Source organism: Xiphophorus maculatus, chromosome 20 (genome assembly GCF_002775205.1).
Source record: "Xiphophorus maculatus strain JP 163 A chromosome 20, X_maculatus-5.0-male, whole genome shotgun sequence".
Lineage (NCBI taxonomy): Eukaryota > Metazoa > Chordata > Actinopteri > Cyprinodontiformes > Poeciliidae > Xiphophorus > Xiphophorus maculatus.
In genome coordinates this window covers 20,786,705-20,808,734 of record NC_036462.1, presented here as the reverse complement: position 1 = coordinate 20,808,734, position 22,030 = coordinate 20,786,705, and the positions used below count along the sequence as shown (strand labels likewise).

Below are 22,030 nucleotides of genomic sequence, written 5' to 3'. Positions count from 1 at the left end.
AATGAGCAAATAAAGACCTAGAAAACAGAGTGCAGACAGAGAGATGAGAAGTAAATAAAATAAATAAAAGGCTTGCATTAAGAGCCTTTTATTCAAAAAACCAGGAACTACTGGAGTTTATACTGTCACGTCATAAATAACATTTTAAACAATAACAATAATTTATTCCATGATTTTGTCTTGCATATATTTTGTTATGCAATTAATCAAAAATAACTGCTTTCCTAATTGTAATATTTCAATTTTGACCACATTTTTAATTACTTAGCAGAGAAAAACCTGAACAGAGTCTCAGTGAAATACAAGATTAAGTGAGGGAAGAAAAGCAGCTGGTAAAATGCTTGTGTAAAATTACCAAAATACAGTCACACCTCAAAAGATTTGAAGATCTGTAATTTATATTTAGTTATTTAGCACACGTGAAACTCGTGCATTATAGTTAATCATATATTGGATATATTTGTGCTATTTATTACTGGACTTATAGGAAATGACAACCTAAAATTCAGTTTCTCTGAAAATATTTTTTAATATTACAAACAATAAAAATTAAATGTTCGGTTTGGGCCTACACAGTGGCTGATAGCAGAACTGAAAAACTTCCTGGTTGTATGAGAATGAAAAATCACATCAAACTGAATGTTTAGATAATACATCAGCTTTCCCACCTGGTTAGGACCAAACATCAGCCAACACAAAATGGCTGCACACCCCCTGTTAAAGAGGACCTCACAGGTCACTGGAATGGATCAATAATTTAGGTCCGAACTGAAGCCGTACACTTCCAACCAGTAAAAGCGTGAACAGTTTTCTGATCTGAAGCCATTAAACAGATCATTTTGCAGAAGCTGACACATTCTCTTCTGACTGTACCTGGTTCATGATGGATGTCTTCCTGCCCAGTCGAGTTCCTGGGAAGCGGATGGTGCTCTTCTTGCTGCCATCGTCTGACTCAGACTTAACTACCTTCTCGCTGTCTCCTTTCTCTTTCTCCTGCTCTTTCTGGCGCCATTTCTTCTTGCGATTGCGTCTCTCTTTGGCGCTCTTTGAGCTCAGCTTGGAGACCTCTGAGGAGCTGCGGGACAAGTGACCCCCTTCTACATCCTCTAACGCAGCCTCTGACACGGTCCCTGCCGATGTGGCCATAGCTGCAGCCTGAAGCGGAAAAAATAAAATAAAATAGCCTCATAACGAGCACAAAATGTTCAAATCAGATGTTTACATCTCAAAGGAAAGACGAAGCTTACCTGCGTCTCCTCCTGTTGCTTTTTGAGCTGTTCCAGCATAGCTTTGAATTCAGCCTCTTTTTGCTCAGCCTCCTCCATTGTGGCCTGATTCTGCTCCTCATAAGCCATGGCCACCACAGCCAAGATCAGATTGACCAGGTAGAAGGAGCCCACAAAGATGACCAGCACAAAGAATACCATGTAGGTCTTCCCTGCAGCTCGCAGAGTCTGAGAAAACAAAAAAATAACATGGACTTCGATGCATGACTTTATGTTATAGACCAACACAAAGTAGTCTAAAAATGTAAAAGCATAACAAAAAGGAGTTGTCATCTTATTTATTTTATTCTTTATAGATTAAACACTGAAAATTGCATTTGAATTGAGTCCCATTGGTTCAATACTTCATAAAACAGATTTTTGGGGTTTGTTGTACCATAGCGGTCTCAAGCTCCAATCCTCTAGATCTGGTGTCCTGGAGCTTTTAGGTGCATCGCTGCTTCAGCACACCTGCCTCCAATATTAGCTCATTAACAGAGCTTGACTGCATGCTACTGAGGCCATTCAGCTCTTTAATTCAAGTCCATAGCACAAGGACTTGAATTAAAGTCAACTCCTTGCAACACATCTAAAAGTTGCAGGACTCTGGTCCTCGAGGAATGTAGTTTAAACCACTGCCTATCAGATTTGAAAATTGTTCTACCTGTGAGAAAAACAGCAGAAGCTCCATCAGGCTGGATGGAAAACATCTGTTCTCATCAATTTTTATGTCTTGCTACAGATTCTCATTTGGATTCAGATGTATTAAGTGCACAATTAATAGTAGCTTTAATAGGTCTTTAAAACTGAGTTATGGATCTCTGCAGCTCCTCCAGAGTTATCATAGGTTCTTGGATGATTTGTTGATTAATCATTCACTTTCCCTGATCTGTCAGGTGTACTCTGTTTAATTATTGGGTGACCTCTGGAAGAAATATACTGCTCAAAAAAATAAAGGGAACACTTAAACAACACAATATAACTCCAAGTAAATCAAACTTCTGTGAAATCAAACTGTCCACTTAGGAAGCAACACTGATTGACAATCAATTTCACCTGCTGTTGTGCAAATGGAACTTTGTACAGAACAAAGTATTCAATGAGAATATTTCTTTCATTCAGATCTAGGATGTGTTATTTGAGTGTTCCCTTTATTTTTTTGAGCAGTGTAGATGGTCAGATCTCACAGAAGAGATATTTTATAGAAAAGATTTGTGACAAATCAGGAAAACGTCTCCTCACCAGCATGTAGAGATTTTCCCAGAAGTCCTGAGTCATGAGACGAAAGAGGGTGAGGAAAGCCCACCCAAAGCTGTCAAAACTGGTGTAACCATAGTTTGGGTTTCTTCCAGCTTTCATGCACGTGAAACCCTCTGGACATCGTCTGAAAGAAAGTCACACAAATATATCTAAAAGAAACTGTTCAAATGAGATTAATTATTATTTTTAGCGTCATCTCGGTGTGGCTAATATGTACCTCCAGATATTTGTGCAATTTTACAGAGATAAAACTGCAATATATGATTAATTGTTCAAAATTACATATAACTTACTCAAGTTTGAGATTAATTTTGCAATAAAAAACTATTAAACTAACTCCATGAACAGAGACGGAAAATATCCATCATGAACTCACATTAAATCACAACTCACCCCGAGTCTGAACTGTTTCCACACAGCAGAGCATCCAGAGCACCGGGCAGGAAGTAGAAATTTGCTGCAGAAAAGCAAAGCAGGACAGTCACTTTCATTGATCACTGCCTAAAGGATAAATTAGTCATTGTTTATGTTTACATTTCATAAAAGCAAGATAAAAAAAATATTGAATTGAAATTCAATATTTTCAATATTTAGGAATCTCAGAGATGTCTAATTTATTTTCTATTCAAAATTTGTAAACCTCAAATTTAGAGAGTTCTCTGTTAGTTTTTCATACATTTCAAAATATTAATGACAAAGTTTCAAATGAATTATTTCTGCAATTGTTAGGCTGATATGAAACCTGTAATAAACACATGAATAGAAAACTAAAGTTAAATGGATGGATTTTTACAGAAATTTACACATATTTTTCACACTAGACTTGAAGACTGCAGGAGCCCCTAGTTAAACCGAGTGTCAGAGGTCATACTCACAATCGTTATAGATGTATTTGTTCCAGTCGAAACCTCGGCTGCCGTTTTCCAGGTATTGCTCGGTCATGTTGATTGGCCAGAAGACGCACTTGTTACGAAGGTTCCCCATGAACAGCTGCAAGCCAATCAGCGCAAAGACGCTGAGACAGAAGACAGTCAGGATCATCACATCCGACAGCTTCTTCACAGACTGGATCAGAGCGCCCACGATGGTCTTCAGGCCTGTTCACAAAAAAACAACACACACACGCACACATGCAGATGTGCACAAATGCACAAACATGGAAACGGGCCGCCTCACACATTCACACCATTGCACAGAATCGCACACAAACAGGAAGGAAGGAGGAGAGTAAGAGAAAGAACCAACTATTTTCTTTTTCTGGGATCAGGAAAATGATCCCAAACACATAAAAACTGTCATGAATAGATAAACTAACATTTGGAATAAGCCTAACTCAACTTCATTGAAAATTTGTGGATGATGCTTAAAAGTAGAGTCTGAGCCAGGGAAAGCAACAAGTTCAAATGAACAACAAATTAAACTCTGTAGAATCGGCTGAAAAGAGGGGTCAAAGTTCACAAAAATGTATAACTTAACTGAATACTAAGAAGTGTTATGGCATTCATGCTGATGATGAATGTTCATACACCTCTGAGTGACAGTGGAGCCTCATCAAACTGAGTCTACTGCGGCGTTGCCACTAGCCTGCTCAACAGTGATTAGAACTCATCACTGAAGTGTCACTTCAGATAAGAAACTGCAGTAAAAAAGGTAATGAAAGATAAGTACAGTGTAATTAATAAGCTCCTTCAACAAAAATGTCTGCCGGAGCTAGAACACCAGCGGTATCTTGGTGTTCTGAGTTAAAATGAATTAAGCTGTTTCTTCTACATACAACTAACATAAAGAGCATCTGAACAACAGCTAAATTAAGGATGCATTGAAAAAAACTGCTTTTTTTTGTTTGTTTTTGGTGAGTGTTTAATATCATGTTTCTGATTTTTCTTCTTGTGCCAACAAAGAAATTAGCAAATATTTTAACATGACTCTAATAATTACTGTGTGGAGTCATTTCTGCCCAATTACTATCAAGTCTGAGCTGAGTTTCGAGGTTTAAAAATGTTTTATTTCATAATAAAACTGTTTTAAGATTTTATGGCATATACAGAATATTGTATTGGAATACTTTCAAGAAGATATTTGAAAACTATCACAGCAAATACTGAGGTCTTATGGGATTTTTTCATCAGAGAAATATGCACACATGTAAACAGATCTCAAGAAATAAAAAGAGTATGACAACTCAAGGAAGATTTAAACAGAAGAGGAACGATTTTAACTTCATCAATGGAAAAATCCCAAACCAACTTCAGGAAGCATTCTACACATCATATTAAGGACAGTATATATGTAGTAAAAAGTGCAAACAATGCACAGATGCAGGATACATTAATTCAGGGAGGCAAGAAATGAAGAAGATGACGAAAAGCCATGCACAAAGATTTAGCTTTTAGGGGCTCTAGAGTTGGGGTTTAGGGTCAATGAGAGGAGGCATGCAGGTCATTTAAACGCCAAGGCTGAGGGAAATGGCCATATCAGTATAAATAGTATTAAGCAAAATGATTGAATTATTTTAAATGAAAGATTAACTTTTATCCGACTTTTTTTTCTTATTCTGAGTGCTCTTTGCACAATATTTAGGATGATAAAGAGGGCATATCCACTGTTTAATGACACATTTTTGCACCATTTTTCCCCTATATCAAAAATACTATCAAAATTATATTATTTATTATTATTTACCGAGGTTATTTTTGTCAGATTGTATTGTTTTAGAGGATCTGGTATGTGTCAAAAAACAAAGAAGAAATCTGCACATCATCCTGAAATATTCAGATTTAACTGAAGTAACTCCTTGATGGGCGGATGCTGTTTCACTATTTTCACAAGCAGTTTACAATATTACATCAGAGGTTTTGCTCTAAGTCTGTTTCTTTTTTATTCCCAGTGCCTTAACGGCTGGTTCTGTAATTGAATTATTGCCAACGTCTGGTGAGACAAAAGCTCTGACTGTAAGGAAACAATACAAATCTAAACTATGTGGAGGATTTGCATAAAACTGTTTATTTGACACATTTATATAATGTGATTGTTTGTAAAATAATCTATAACTCAGTATGGACTTAATGAAAATTTAATTAAAAAATAAATCAATGACCCCCGAATTAGATTTGAACAGCAAGTTTCAGAGGTTCATGCAGCACAGGCTTGGCAGTCTTACAGGATTAAATTCTTTACATGACAACAAAAGGTGTTATCGTTGGAGTTTGGACACAAACCAAAACTGTGCAAATGGCAGATGATAGATTTTCCCCTCTCACATTTTTGTCACCTAAAAATCCACTTATTAAAATAAACCTACTTATTGAACATTAAGAAAATACAATAAAGCTTTAATGCCAAATAATCCCAGAGTTTTGTTCATTTCTAGAATCACTTCCGCTTCAGAGCAATCCAAACATTTTAAGAGAGATGCAAGTTTTTTACAGTCATGGGGAAAAGATAATAAGTCCCTTTTTCATTTCTGAGGGTTTGCATAATTTTCATATTGTTAGAATTTCTGGAGTTTGCTTATTTCCTCACAAAAACTTTTATTTGGGCAAAAATCTGTGTTTTGTGTGGTTACACATTTTAATTTGGAATTTTGAAACTCATATAAACCAGATCATATCAGTCCAAACCCAGTAATTGACAAACAGCACTCTTTTCACTATGACTGTACATTTGTCCTCAAAGTAATCCTACGAAACATGTAAGCCCACAAGACTGCCTGCAGACTGCTCAGCCAATCAAAAGTGCTTCACATTTTTGATTGGCAAAAAAGGAGATATACAAAGAAAAACATCTAATTTTAGGATCAGCCTTAGTGTTTAAATGGGAGTCTCACCTGGAATGACAGAAATAGTTTTCAATGCTCGGAGAACCCTGAACGTTCTCAGCGCCGAGACATTCCCAAGGTCCACAAACTCTGTTATATATCTGCAACAAGGTAGGATGACACACAGAACAGAACCCTATGATACACAACACACACGATAACATCACACACGAATGATTGTGCAAGAACACGACACCAGCACCACCACCGAAGACCGGGAGGGGACACCACGGTGGGACAGAGGCTGGACACCTGTCCGCCCAGTGAGAGGAGGACGAAGGAGGAGGAGGGAGTGAAACACAACCACGACTAACATGAAGCCCCGTGGATCGCCCTCCCGCAAGACAAACACCTGCCTTACCTGGAATAACTGAAATAGTTTTCAAAGCCCTCAGAACCCTGAACGTACGCAGAGCTGACACATTGCCTAGGTTTACAAACTCTGTTATATACCTGCAAGGTGGATCAGATACAATCACTCAGGAGTTATCCAGGTTAGAGGAAGAGGAAAAAAAGTTGCAAAATATTTTAGTAAGCATAGCTAACGTGATGGGACTGAATGCCCTGGAAAAAATAATTTAATCTAATTTAATTCATAATGTCATCTAATCAATCAAAACTAGAACAATAGGTTGGTTTGTGTGAAGTGGCATTTTGAAAAGTACTTATGAGTAGTCAGGGGTTTTTTCTTGAAGTGGAAAACATATTTCATGTTAGGAAAACAGGAAGGAAATTTGATGATAGCTTCTCAGAGCAGAGCATCAGGCCGATAAAATGACTGATCTACAGAGATTATATGTATTTTTTTTTAGAGAGCGCAAGGTGTGATTATTATGCAAGAATTTAAAAACAGTGTTAATGTTTACACCGCTGCTATACTGTAGGTACAATACTGACTCTCTCTACTACTCCACATAACCCCTCTGTAAAAGTTTACACCAACAGCTAGAATATTCCCAGATATACGGAAAAAATTAAGGATTAAACTTAAAAAGATAATGGGGGATTTAACCAGGCTGAAAACATTTTTTTAAAAAGCTTCAACTGCAATATAATGAGAACATATCTGTGTTTTAATATTAAACTGCAATAACAATGCAATATTCAAAGATCAAAGCAAAACAAAGAATACTGTAAATGCAGTGTCATGATAAAGTGTTTGCTCTCCCAAGAGATTGTTTTGTCACACTTAAATGTCACATCAAACAAATTTTAATATCAGACAAGTATAATCAAAGTAAATAAAAAAGACTTTTCAAATTATTTCCAAATGTATCCAAATCTGGCACTAACTGAAAGTATATGGCCCATCTCCTCATGATTTAACTCATTTAAACAGAACATTTTTGACAACATGAAGTAGGTTACAAAATCTCAAAATATAGCAAATTATGCCCCAATTTTGAAGAAAATCAAAAACAGATACGAAACAAAATCATTTTAAAGTTTTTAGCCAATGAACCATAACTACAAGTGGAGAAAACATGGCGAAGTGGCCAGCCTGCTAAAATGACTCCAACAGTGCATCAACGCCTTATGCAGGTGCAGAACCTGCAGGATCACCTGAAGCAATGCAGACCTTACATGCCTCAGTTAGTCACTGTTTATGATTCAAAAATAAGAAAGAAAAAACGGGTTGATTTCCAAGGCCAAACCAACGCCGACCAAAACCAGAAGACACAAACCCATCTCACATTTACCAAAAAAGATTTTGATGATCCTCAAAACTCGTACTGACAAGACAAAAATGAAACTCTTTGGATCAGTCACACACTAACAAGGCATTTCAGAAAAAGAACAGCCTGCTGGGTGGTAAAACGTCTTATCAGGCTTAAAGGGCAATTACTTTTCCATGCAGTGCCAGGGTGATTTGAATAATCTTGTTCATTTAAATAAATCATAATTTAAAAACTTAATTTGGTGTTTATTTATGTCTGAATATGTGTGACAAAAAAAACAGATTAAACCTATGTAGGCTCCAAACATTTTTATCCATTGTATGTTTTAAGATCCACAATGACTGGCAGAAGTACTCATCACCCCTTGAACTTTTTCACATTTTGTCATTTTCAACCACTAATGTTAAGCAGCACATAATCGTAGACCAAGGAACACGGCAGACAGGTTCTGCAGTGACAGAATATGAAAACACCTAAGGGGTATTAATACTTTTGCAAGACCCTGTGTATTTTAAGTCAAGGTATGTAGATATTGTTAATAATACACCTTCTCTCTAAGTCATCTTGATGGCATTATAGTGCGACTTCAGAAGAGCAATTATCCACTAATGCTGCAAGAGACAACAGGATCCTGGGATACACAGCTGCTGCTCATGTTTGAAGCTACACTTTAAATATACAAGTATTAGAGTACAAGAAATGTTTTTACTGCTATGTTTAGTAAATCTGCTGCAATATTATCACTAAGGCAGATCACGGATAATTTACCGGTTGCTTTTATGTGCTTGTTTGTCCAACTAATGAGTTTTCTTGTAATGTTATCTTAATCATTTTAATACACAACTACACCTCTTTTTATGTAAATAAGACAACTATTATATAAACAAATACTTACGCCATTGAAATGACCATGAAGTCCAGCCAGTTCCATGGATCTCTGAGAAACGTGAAGCCGTCGATGGCAAAACCTCGGGCAACAATTTTTGTGAGCGACTCGAATGTGTAGATACCCGTGAATGTATACCTATGAAAGAAAATCCAGTGGAGAGTGAGGAGCAGCGACAGGATTCAAATGCAAGTAATTTGGGGAAAAGTATACTTACTCTACTTGTTTGGACCACTCTGGTGGGTCACTAAATGTCATGAATATACAGTTGGTCAAAATGGTACACATGATGATCATGCTGAATAACGTGGAAACACAAATGTTAAGGAAAACCTTGAACAGTGCACACATAAAACAGCAGGATGTGTTAAATATGTTTAAAAGGTAGGAAGAAGACTGTAATGTGATTTAGAAAAGCAAGAAAATAGTTAACCTATACATTTTAAAGTAAAGACAACACAATTTAAGTTCTTCCTGAAAGGAAATGTGAATTAACAAACAGAAATAACAAATTTAGGTCACAGCAAAATATGAATAGATGTTTCATTATTAATAATGGAAAGAAAAGGGGCCACATCAATAAAGGGTACCATCTTCTAATTAAGGAATGCATTGTAGGTAATCATTTTACACAAATAAACCTTTAATATATTGGATTTGTTGAGCATTATGCAGTTGAATATGTGAGAATCAATCCAACTAATTTCCTTTGGAGCTTTAAGAAGCCCAGTTATCTACTGAACACAGATCTACACAGGAGTGGATCAGTAAATGCGCACTTCTGTTCAAAAAGTAGGAATCACTGAGAAATATTTCAGTTTTTCATGGAAAATGGCATGAAATCTTGTCACGGTTAGAAATTCAGAGTCTAATGGAAATTATACAGTTCCATTAGTTCTTCAAACTTTAAAACTGATTTACAAAACATATTTTCTCAGAAATATGTTTTCTGAGAAAATATACAGTACAGACCAAAAGTTTGGACACACCTTCTAATTCAATGGGTTTTCTTTATTTTCATGACTATTTATAAGGCAAGAAATCCCACTTATTAACCTGACAGGGCAGGTTGACCTATGAAGTGAAAACCATTTCAGGTGACTACCTGTTGAAGCTCATCAAGAAAATGCAGAGTGTGTGCAAAGCAGTAATCACAGCAAAAGGTTGCTACTTTGAAGAAACTAGAATATAAGGGGTATTTTCAGTTGTTTTACACTTTTTTGTTTAGTGCATATTTCCACATGTGTTATTCATAGTTTTGATGCCTTCAGTGTGAATCTACAATGTCAATAGTCATGAAAATAAAGGAAACTCATTGAATTAAAAGGTGTGTCCAAACTTTTGGTCTGTACTGTATGTTTTTCTGAAAAATATATATATTTCAACATTTTAGATGTAGATTCCTCAAGGTCATCATCGTCTCCATTTCTGCAGCATCTCCAGCAAGACAGATTATGTTGAATAACAGCTTAGACTTAAACGAGGCGCATTTGTTGAGGCAAAAATTACAGCATCCCTGAAATGATGACCTAACATAATTATTATTACTAACTGTATTACTAACTCATAAAGCTTTGAAAATTGCATTTGAGTTAGTCACTTAAATTATTTTGAGATGGTGATAAAAGACACCGATGAGGAAAACGCTCAGTTTCAATGACTGATTACAACTTTAATTGATTAATCAGACTACAAAATCTGAAGTTTAACACTAAATTACGGTCAAGTTGAAGATCATTCCTCACTCCTGAGCAAAACATTTCATTTCATTTCATGAAAAACCTCTCAAAGTCTCATATTATATTGCTCCTTCAATTTTTTTTTTATTTGGTCCGAGCACACGACATAAGTGAAGTGAAAGGATATGAATGTATCAAAATCTTTATAGCTATTCGCCTAAATGGATTAAAAGGGCTTATGATGTACAAGGAGGGTGTGGCACTGAAGCGGAAGATTGTTTTCCCCTTGTTTAGGACTATAAATGTCTGTGGAGAGAAGAGAGAAAGAGAAGAGATGAAAGTTAGTCAAACAGTGGCGACAAATATTTGATACATGTGCTGAAAAACTTTCTGATGTCACTTTAAATGAAATTATTCATGACTTAGGAGAATTTTGTCATAGAACTAAGCTTAGTAATATTACTGCCATGTTATACACAAGACAAAACATCATATGAAAATTATTGTATATATTGTATATATACTGTACGTGTCTCACTCAAATGATCATCAAACTAATTTTAAGTCAAATAATTGCATGGTGGTGAAATACCAAATGCTCCAATGTTGGAGGTTCCTCTTCATCCCATAATCTTGTGATGGCTTTTTATACTTGCTTCTTTTTTTTTTTTACCAAGTATTTATCTTTTTTTTGTAGTATACCATGTGTAAAGCATCCCAAATAGTGTCCTACATATTCCTCAGAGTTAGATTTGCTTTATCCCAGTATTCTGTTATTTTTTGACATGACTCCATAAGCAGTTTTCTGACGGTGATTTCAAAAAGCAAAGGAAACAAAGCAACTCAATTTATCATGGCTGTTTGTGAAAATCTAAACCAAAGAAATGTTTTGTCACCCTTTGGGAACTTGCATTTTACATTGCTTTGCAGAAATTTTGTCTCACTCTTCTTTGAAAAGTAGTTTTTATTCAACCACATTGAAGGACATTGGAGCATGAAAGACCGGTTTAAGTTCACACTGCTGCATCCTGATTTATTGTATTTAGACGTTCTGAACCATTGGCACCAACATACTTCAGAAACTGCCAGCAGACTTCGAAGCCAATTTCAAGTTTGTTGAAAAGCAGGTACGTGAACACAACATGCCAGTATATCATATCATTAACATGGACAATGTCTTCCACATTTAACAATTTATAAATAATTTCAACCTGTATATGTTTTTTACTTTTCTTGACTGATGCTCCAGAGCAACTTGTAGTGAGGAAAATACATTCAAAATAAGACCAGGCTTTAACTGGTCCATCTGAAGAGTCTCTTTTTTAAGCCAATCAGAGATGTCCTTCTGCATGACCCCCCTGCCCTTGAGCATAAGGTCACAAACTGGTTTCTGGAAGAGACCAGGATTTGTGATTCTATCAATTACAGCGAGTCGTCCAGGTCCTGAAGCAGCTAAGCAGACCATCACACTACCACCGCCATCATGGTCTGTCAGTACGATTATCTTTTTTCGAATACATGCTATATTAGTATCTGATGTTGTCAAATGCATTTTCACTGTTATCTTTTTAGTTAAAATAGCATTTTATTAAAAGTCTATGGGAACATCGAGATGTTTTGGGGAACATGAGAAAAGACATTTTCTTTTTCCTCTTGATAAATAAAATCAATTGAGAAGTGCTAATATTTACTCAGGTTTTCACTGTTATACAAAAGAATAAACTGAGAAAATCTGCATATAAATACATTTTGACAGCACTGTAGAGGTAACAAAGAAGTAACACTTTGCCTTACTGACATCACTTCCTCTGTGAGAGGTTGTCAAAGAACTCCCGTCGGTCCCAGCAGGACCTTCACTGTGACAGAAGCAGTGAGCTCTCCTAAAGGCCCAAGACAAGCAGACATCCATATGCAAAGCTCCCTGACTTCTCTGTGGCCGAATGGCTCTCTTCATGTCGGGTTTAAAGCTCTTACTGGAAAGGGAACAGCAAATGCTGTCATCGATCAAGGAAGATCTGCTGACTCGGAGCTCGCTCGCAGTAACCACTCCCTGCCCATAAACAGCACTGGGCAGAGTGCGGCTGGGCAAGGGGAGAGGCAGCAGCCTCTGTTTGTTTCTGTGTACTCATGTGTGGGGTCTGCAGAGGCCTGTGCCAAAGTCTTAGACAAAAGGCACATGAGGTCAGCATTATGGACATGAGCATCATTTACAAACAGACTGCTGAGGTGTTGCACGTTTTCTCCAGGCATCCCAGTTCAGAGCTGCTCTCACTGGCCAGTGTTTCTAAATGCGTAGTTCAGAGGAGGACGCGTCGGTGAACCATGGATATTTGGATGAGGAGGTTCTTCTTTGTTTAAAATAACTCAAAACATAACTACAGTGACGAACAGATGTTAAATTATGTATTTGTGATAAGAAGGAGGGCAGTTACCTAGAAATCTAACGATTATATGACTGGAGTTAAGATGGGCATTTTTCAATCAGATCTCTGTCATTGTGAGACAATTAACAGCGACCTGGTTGAAGTCGACGTGACTATGGTCATTTACTTATGCCTTGGAAATATAAATGAAGTTTTTCACATTGCGTCATCTTAAAACCACAAACTTTAACCATAAAATGCCATAAAAAGAAAGCTGAAAACGTGACATGACATAGTTTTTTAATGTTTTACAAATAAAATATGTGCATTTATTTAGCCCCCCCCCCCCCCCCCCCCCCTCTTTGTTTTATTCCAGCTTTCAGTAGAACCTCTACACAAAACCAAAATTCTTGGTTTTAATTGCTAGCAGGAGTTTTTGTTTAAGGATCTGTTTAGAAGAATATAGTGGGAATCTGTGCGAATCTTTCCTTGCATCCCCATGTGTGGTTTCAGTTTTCTGCGAAATATAGCGTCTTGTTCCCACATGACCTATCCTAAACTGTAGATGGGATTTCAAATGGCTTTTTCTCAACAGACAGGGATGGCCAATATGGATCTGAAATTTCATTGTGGCATTTTGTTTGAGTTTTCTGCAATATATCTATGAATTCATGACATCAGAGAAACTACTGCCCATTTAAGAAACCCTAAAATTAAACAAGCTGCCACAGTTCACCTCTTACATTAGGCAGTAAAACTAGCACTAGTCAGTACAAAGTAATTACATACAGTTATCCAATTATATTGATATTAATTTGTATTGGTGTTAAGTAGAGGGTCAAAGAGCTGAAACAGCAAAACGAACAAACCCTGCCATGTTGACACCTTTAGGGTTATGCAAACACCATAATTTTGAGTTTTATTCTTTTCATGATGAATCACAATTTGCATCCCAATGGTCAAATTTTAGAGTCTACAACAAATGCAACACTGGAAATTATGCAGTTTTTAAAGTTTTCTCCACTGTACAACAACATGACACTAAGTGTTGGTCTGTCACACAAGCTCTCAATAGAAAGCACTGAAATTTGTACTTGTAGCGTGAGAAAACAACAACAAAGCTCCTGACCTTCTGGTGGAAAATGTCATACTAAAGGTAACCACAAACACAGAAAATGTAGAGCCAACACTGTAGAGAAGGAAGGAAGAAACGGAGAGGTTGTCTTTCATCATGTGTTTTCGTCAGTCATCTGCTCAGAGTCAATGTCACATGAACAGGAAGCCAAGGGACCTGAAGTCGTCGTTTCTCTCAGAGGTCAAAGGAAGTGTTTTGCTGACCAGGTCAATGCGATACGAGGAAGGAGGGAGTAATGAGTAGGCACTCATTAGGAGTTAACGTGCAAAGCATCACTAACTGTGATTTGATTTACTTAATTGTTGCTCTGTCTGTAGATACAGGTTAATTTAAGCAGGTTGTTCTTGCAACCAAATCCTTACTTGCGAAGATCAGCACATATCTGCCTTTTGTGAATAACATTTCATCCCTTTATTCCCATTTTGATGAGTGCTTAAAAGAAATTAGCCTCTGTGTCATGTCACCTTTATATTCCACAGGAACAGGAAGTTGTACAGTACAAACGTAAGAATCACAGAGAATGATTTATTTTTTTAAAAGTACGAATAAAAACATATGCATTTATTTAATAGGAATATTTAGGATGCCTGTATAGTAATTACAATGTAAGGTTGTTTCCCAACTGAATTAATGTATCCAAATTATAGGGTGGAATATTTTACGTTTTTTTAATTGAAAGGTGCTTCATAGCATTAATTTTGAATTTGATACACATCTATAAAGGAGTATAGATAATTGTGGCACTATGTGGGCTATTTACTATCTTAAAAGAGGGCTAGGTTTACATAGCATCGAAATAAACATGAAGGAATCACAGATGAAAAAGTAGCCATAATGAGCAGTGATTGGATTAATCTAGATGCTTCCTTATAAGCAGCAATGATCAGTAATCTAATCCCTGAGAAGGTCTGAGTGTCACGACATAAATATACTATTGATTCCTGAAATATTGCTCAGATCAGATAATCACTGAGAGTGGATAAATAGATTTTTTAGATTATATTTCCCAAAATCAGAACTATTATTTCAGGTAAAAAAAATAAATGTTTTTCAAGTGATGGATTTTGCCTTTTAAATTCAGCCTGTAGGTTGCTTTAAGTTACAATAAATACACTTTCCTTTCAAACTAGTTTCTGGTTGGAAACACAACATACAAACTATCTTAAGTCAGAGTTTTGACTTGTAAAGATGCAAGTAGCCTGGAGTTTAATATCAGAAATAGTCAAAGTACAATTTGCAAATATAAAGTATTTCTTAACAGACTATTTGGGGAAACTTTTCCTTCAACTTGCATTGTGACTAGTAGTTAGTTACACTAATTTTTCAACTTGCAACTTGAACACAGAATAAACGTTTAATAATAAATAGACACAAAACCCACTGTACCAGGCCCCAGTCTATAGTTCGCCACATTATATGCAGAACAATTAAATTAACATGCACAAGCAAGAACCTGAAGGGGCATCGGGCTTGCAGAGACAAGTCATCGGCAAAGAGAACCGAATAGAGAGAGAATCAGGGGGTGAGTGATGCAGAGCAGAAAACCAAAGAGCTGCAGAAAAGAGAAAGCCACACCTGGGATAAATGGGCAGATGTAGAGAGAAGGAGGAGGAGGAGGCAGAGGAGGAAGAAGTATGCAGCAGAGAAACTAAGGAAGGGGAGGTGAGAAAGACAGACAAAAACAAAGATTTAAAATGGGAAACAACAGGGAGGAAGTCATGGAAAGGGAATGCACTACTTCTTAAAGCAAAGAGCAGTTTTAACATTCTGAGTCAAAAGTCAGAACACACACCACAGTTCTTCTTCTTTGGCTTATGTTTTCTGTGATTTATTAATCAAATATTTGTGAGCAAATCCACTTAAAAAAAATAATTTGGTTAAATTACAAAGAGGCACAAGCAAGATTACTGGAAGGGGAAGCTCCCTCCAATTTGCATTTTAACCTACCCTATTTGTTGTAAATAACAAATCAAATTCATACCGAGGCTTGATGAGGGTACATTTTGCATCTGATACGGATAGAAATTAAAGAATCCCCAATAAATTCTTTAAAAGTAAATTTTTGAGTTATCTTCTTCTTACTTTTTTCTTTTCCAGTGTTCATATGTTTTTATATCTTATCTTGTAAAGCATTGTGTAGCTCGTGCTTTATTAACAGTTCTAACTAAAGAAAGTTCATTTTTAATTTTTATGATGATTACTGTTGTTGTTGTCATTATTGTTTGAAATTACAGTTGTGTCTTCCGTGTCTAAGTCTCCCTCATGTGAGAGTAAGGTGAGTAAATCTAATTTTAACAGCCTACCTGCTTTAGTTAGCAAAGATCTGAATCAATGTTTTAAGATAAAATATGCACCACTTGTTATAATATAAATGTATGAGTTTACAGATTAAAATTTTTTGTCATTACGTCACGTCTGTTAGCGGTAAAAAAATCTATATTATTTGTGAGATTTTCTGACCTCAGTAGCCCAGAGGTTTTGCACAAATATTTATTTTTTGCTTCCTTGACTTTTGTAGGATCAAATTAAAATAATTGACTGTCTTTATACTTGTGTTTCAATTTGTCTTTTAATGCTTTTTGCTCCATGGTGGTTTTTATCATCTGGCTAACCACACAGGGCATCATTTCATCAGAAAGCTACACAAGCACTTACAAAAGGAAAACGTAATAATTTGTGACCCAAACAAGTTTTCTATCACTTGTTATCTCCAAGGAATTTGGACTGGGTTCCCCCTGTTTTGTTAAAGTAAAGGACTATTTTACCAGAGAAATCTGGACTGCTTTTGTTCATCTCTAACTCAAAATACAAAAAAATTGGTCAAACCTCAAATTAGATTACTCAGAGTTCTTGAAAACATAGTTGATATTCATAGGACCTTTTTATATTTGTAAAAACAAAACAATACTATGTTTGATGCTTTTTCAATATCAAGATAAATTTGTACTAAAACTTTAAATACAGATCAAACCTGGCATAATTGATATACATTTGTCACAAATAGTAAAAATTACTTAGAATCAATTGTGAAACCTTAGTTTTAAAAAATATGGGTGTCAGGTACAGATTTCTCAGGTTAGCACTCATTCAAGAACCACCATTGCTAATAACAATAATATAAAGCACTGCAGATTGTTTTGTAAAATATTCAGAACTAACCAAAGCAGCTGCAGGCAATGTCACAATAACAACCTAAGGACTGGAAACTAATGAATTAATAAGCTACGAATAAACACAAAGCCTGCAAAAAGAAAAAAACAACTGCAAAAATAATTATAGAAAAAAAACAAGAAAATAAAATCCTGGCTTTCTCCAACTTTCGTTTTTCCTCCAGCCTGTATCGCAGTGACAGCACTCGACCACCCCGCTCCTCCCGCCCCCATCCACTTTTTCACTCAGCCGAGTACAGGAGGATGCTGTGTCATCAGAGACTGAGGACTCAGACAGAGCACTAAAGCCCGGCCCTCGGTCTAATTTACTACGCCCCGATAGAAAGAATGCCAGAGACGAGGCGGCAGAGAGAAGAGGAGACGGGAAAAAGCATAATAATGAACGGTGGTGGACTCCAAGAGAGAGCAGGAGGAACATAATGTAATGCTGTGTGCAGCGAGTCTCAGTTGCTGCTGCCGCGAGCTCACCTTGCGCGCCCTCTAGCAGCTGCTGCCGAGCACAAACCCGTGCAGGAGTTACTGCTCTGCTGCACACTGCTGATACAACCATCACAGCAGCAGTGAAAAACTAGGCTATGGGGGGTAAAAAAAACTGGGGTTTAGTATTGCTGCGCATACAGGCAGCGTCCGTCTGCACACAGGGACACACGTGTACATGTCCTCCATCCATCACGTCTTCCTTCCTTTAACATTGCCTCGTCACATCAGACATTCGGAAAGCCCAGGCAGTATTCTCACCCATCACAGGGGAAAACAAGAACTGCAACTCTGCATTTCTCTTCCTCACCACTGCCTCCTCTTCCTCTCTTTTATACATGAGTGCTGTGATCAGGTTTCCTGCAGCAACACTAACACACAAACACACACACTTAGACTCATTGACATACAGAGCAATGTGGAGCGATTGGATGAGCGTCGGTCAAGTAGAGGAGACAGACAGCCTTGAAAGGTGAGGGCAGAGACAGGGGGGAGCAGTGGACCCTAACTTGTTACATACTCAGAAAGACTTCCTCACAGAGGGAATAAAGGTCAAATGTCTGTGGATTAGACATAGTGCTGCTTCAAATTATGTAAATATGGTGGGCGTCTGAACGATAAAGACCCTGAATGCACAGAAAAGCTACAAATGTTGTAAAACAGGCCCATCTGCAACTATAAGCAGTACTGGTTAAGCTGTGCACAAAAGCCTTAAAACAGATGGTTGTCATGGAGACTTTATATGGCACCTTTTGCTGCAGCTCTCTGAAAGTGAGCTTTGGAGATATTTTTCTTTAACTCCCTTTCAGTCCTCTTCCTTGTGCATGGTGGTGAGCTAAAACTGGACCTCCGTCCAGCCTTGGTCGTCCTCTTAAAACATTTTAATGACCAATCGGACTGCAGAAATTTATTGAAGCTATTTCTTGACTTGTGAAGACAGACATTTAAGGCATGTCTGATCCTCTTTCCCATTTTGAAGAGCTTAGAGTTTTCCCTTGTTGCATCGTCTTAGAGTGAGTGCATTTCAATATTTATAAATGCTACGAACTTATTAATTAAATGTCAACAAAGACATTTAATGAGATGGTAAATAGAAACAAATTATTAAAATCTGTTCAGAAGTGATCTTTAACCTAAATGTCCTGCTCTTTGTCTTTACAAGCAACATTTTTACATTTTAAGGACACTGATCAAATTGTTAATGAGATTTAACTGTATAAAAAGGAGGGGAGAAATTATTTTTGACAATTGTTTGTGCAAAAGACACAATCTATCACATACTTCATTATAGCAAGTTCTGCTGAATTACACTAGCAAAATGTGTGATTACAATATTACTGAAGAATAAATAATAAAGACAATTTCAGTTACAATTAAACCTCATCTCGTTCTTTGCACACAATTAAACATTCCCATCACTCCATGAGTTTTAGGCTCCTGGTAGCCAAAACTTTAACCAGGTGTGGGTGAGAGTCCACACAGCCTTCCACATACTTCCCATTAGAAATATATTAAAACTGGCCAATTGACCTGAAATACTGTACATGTCATATGTTGGTAGGCAATTACTTCAAAAATAACAAAGAAATCAAAACGAATATGTTTAATAGCTATGTTTTGCGTAATAAATTGGAGGAAAACAGCAAATAAGCACCGAATACATGAAAAAGTAATTATTTGCAAAGGCATAGATGAGTAAACATAAGGAACCTCCTTTATTAGTGTTCTGTAAAAAGGTTTCCCATTTCCAAGGTATTTCAAAAGAAGCGTCTCATGATAGTTAAAAGCAAAGCGTTCATTTTTGGGCTGGTTACAGGTCTGTTTTTAAACTGCTGAATGCTCCAGATACCATATTCTAATATTCACCATAAACCTGCATTAACCAAATGATCCTCACAAGACGTCGGTCTAAGTAGTCAAGAGAAGAGTAAAGAACCAAGGACCATTCAGCAAGAGCTTCAGACAGACCTGGAGTTAGCAGGTACGGTTGACAACAATAAGTAATGTACAACCATAATTGGTTTCATCTAAACTCACTCTGCAAGACTCCTCTGCTTAAGAAAAACTATGTTGAAGGAAGCTTGTTTCAGATTTGTGCAGAACATTTGGTGAATCAGTGAATCCTTGGAGTGCAGTCTGATACGTAAGACTGAAACTGAAAATCTGAACGTCATTGCTTCTGTCATGTCTGGAGAATTGGCTTGCAAATAACCTCCTAAGCTGGGGGCTGTTTTGTAGTTGGGAGGTGTTTTTCAGAGTTTGATACAGGTGGAATGCATGAAGAAATGTACCAGGGGATTATTGATAAATACCTGAAGATGAAATAAAGATATTCCAGCAAGAAAACTCCACCGAGCACGTTACCAAGAAAACTCTAAACTGTTTAAGGGGAAGAAACGAATGTCACTGGTACAACCTTGTTAATCACTGAACTTGAATGTAACTGAAAATATATGGAAATAAATGACGACCAGTCTGCATGATGCTCCCAGAACACATCAGGATCTAAAGACACTTTGTGCTGAACAACAATGGACCAAAATATAGTTTCTCCATACAAGAAAATTTATGAGGCTGCTGTTGACAAAAAATACTTCCAGTAATTTAATACATATTTCTTATGGCATTTAACTTTTTTACACATAATGTAAACTATGGTCTGATGTTTTTTGATTTCTGAATTTATGTGGATTACTTAGATCGCTACTAACATCTGCTGCCAGTTTCATGTTAATGACCTCGTTACAAAATATGTTTATTGAGTTAAATTCTTATTTCCCCTGCTGGCATTCAGGGTTTGGATGCATGGCTCTGGTAAGATAAAACTTAACAAATATTACATCCAATCAGTCTTTTATGATTGTAACATTACACATATTGAAATTGCGCAATTTGACATATTGTGGATGGTGCTTTTCATGTAAATAAAATTACCTCAAACAACAACTACAAGAGAGAATAAGTCTTGGATTTGCGATAGGAACATTAAATCTATAAATCTATAAAAATGCATTCATAGTTGGCTGAAGTCAAGTATTTTTGTTAGTACAGAAACACAGAGACGGTATGAAGCAGTGTTTTCCATAACACTGTTGTTTTATTGCTTATTTTAATGCACCAGTTTCTCACCACGCTTAACAGTTTGCAAACAAACAGCATCACAACAAAGAGACGGTGTTCCTAGATCAGCAAAGTAACTTTGCAGAGCAGAGAAATGAAAGCCAAGGAAGAATGCGCAGAGCATCAGGAAAAGTTTGGAGAGATATTAAAGGCCATAATGTAACCCTTCCTGTGGTAACCACCGACCTGGGACTGTGGATCAATAGATCACAAGAGGCACAGGCCATTGATGGTTCCATCTACCTTGGGAGGGAGTGCTGCACTGTGAGATTGCCAGTCTTGCTGACTGGCCATCTTGCTTCTATAGAGCCCACAGATTGTCTTATACATTATCACTGCCCAAACACAGGAGACAGGAGAGTCCACACAGCTGCATGCCCCTGCACTTTTCTCTCCACTTCCTGTCCTGCCCTCTTCTACTCTAACTTCTCTCACTCGCTTCCACTGGTGCAGAGCCGCAGAAAGGACAGAGCTCAGACACGTCTCTGATAAATAAAAGAAAACAAATTTGGCAATGAGCCAACTTTTCCACATCAGGCTAATTCAAAACCTGATTGTCATTCTGTTTTTGTTTATGCCCGTTGTGAAAAATCACACGTTGTTCAGAAATAGCGCTGATACTGCAGTACCAGAATCAAAATCTGCAGAAAATGACAATGCAGCTGTACGTATATATGCAAACGTGAAAAGAAATTAGGCCAGATTAGAAATGAGGTGTAACTGTAGCAAAGGTTTCCCTTGAATGCACTAATTTCAGCACTTTTACCTCTCCTGACAAGTCGACAAAGCACTTGCCATCTCAAAGTGTCTTATCCTGACAAAAACTGTTAATCATTAGGACTGATTTTATAGAAGGTCAAAGGCAAACCTGTCCTTCCCTTCTGCAGTTTCATTGTCTTTTCCAGACATAAACAGGAGCAGTGAATCAACACAGCTGGACAAAACATATGACCGGAATTGCTTTGCAAAAGAAACCTGCAGTTGCAGGAAAAATGTCTCAACTAGCCCATCTATAAAAAAAAAGCTATATTTGTAAAGAAGGAGCATTTTATAATCTTGGTGAGCAAAATGCAGAGAATGAGCACCGTGGTGACAGAGAATGTGTGGTGGAGTTAAAAGTATGTTTTACCTCAAAGATTTATTCTATCTTTATATTTTGCTATTTTAGCACCTCGTCAG

General features: G+C 37.0%; 1 protein-coding gene across 5 annotated transcripts in view; it reads right to left on the bottom strand.

The window, feature by feature from the left end:
* LOC102216915 (sodium channel protein type 8 subunit alpha-like) overlaps window positions 1-22,030 on the bottom strand; it is a 54,679-nt gene that overhangs the window by 25,169 nt on the left and 7,480 nt on the right. For 3 of the 5 annotated variants that reach the window (XM_023324773.1, XM_023324774.1, XM_023324776.1), the window contains 9 exons: window positions 10,774-10,892; window positions 9,125-9,214; window positions 8,917-9,045; window positions 6,352-6,443; window positions 3,401-3,622; window positions 2,919-2,982; window positions 2,508-2,649; window positions 1,248-1,454; window positions 874-1,155 (listed from right to left, as the gene is read on the bottom strand). In XM_023324773.1, the coding sequence (XP_023180541.1) occupies window positions 874-1,155; window positions 1,248-1,454; window positions 2,508-2,649; window positions 2,919-2,982; window positions 3,401-3,622; window positions 6,352-6,443; window positions 8,917-9,045; window positions 9,125-9,214; window positions 10,774-10,892 (1,347 nt within the window). Of the gene's footprint in view, window positions 1-873; window positions 1,156-1,247; window positions 1,455-2,507; window positions 2,650-2,918; window positions 2,983-3,400; window positions 3,623-6,351; window positions 6,444-6,703; window positions 6,796-8,916; window positions 9,046-9,124; window positions 9,215-10,773; window positions 10,893-22,030 lie in introns of all 5 variants that reach the window. The other 2 variants (XM_023324775.1, XM_023324778.1) reach the window with 1 other exon arrangement.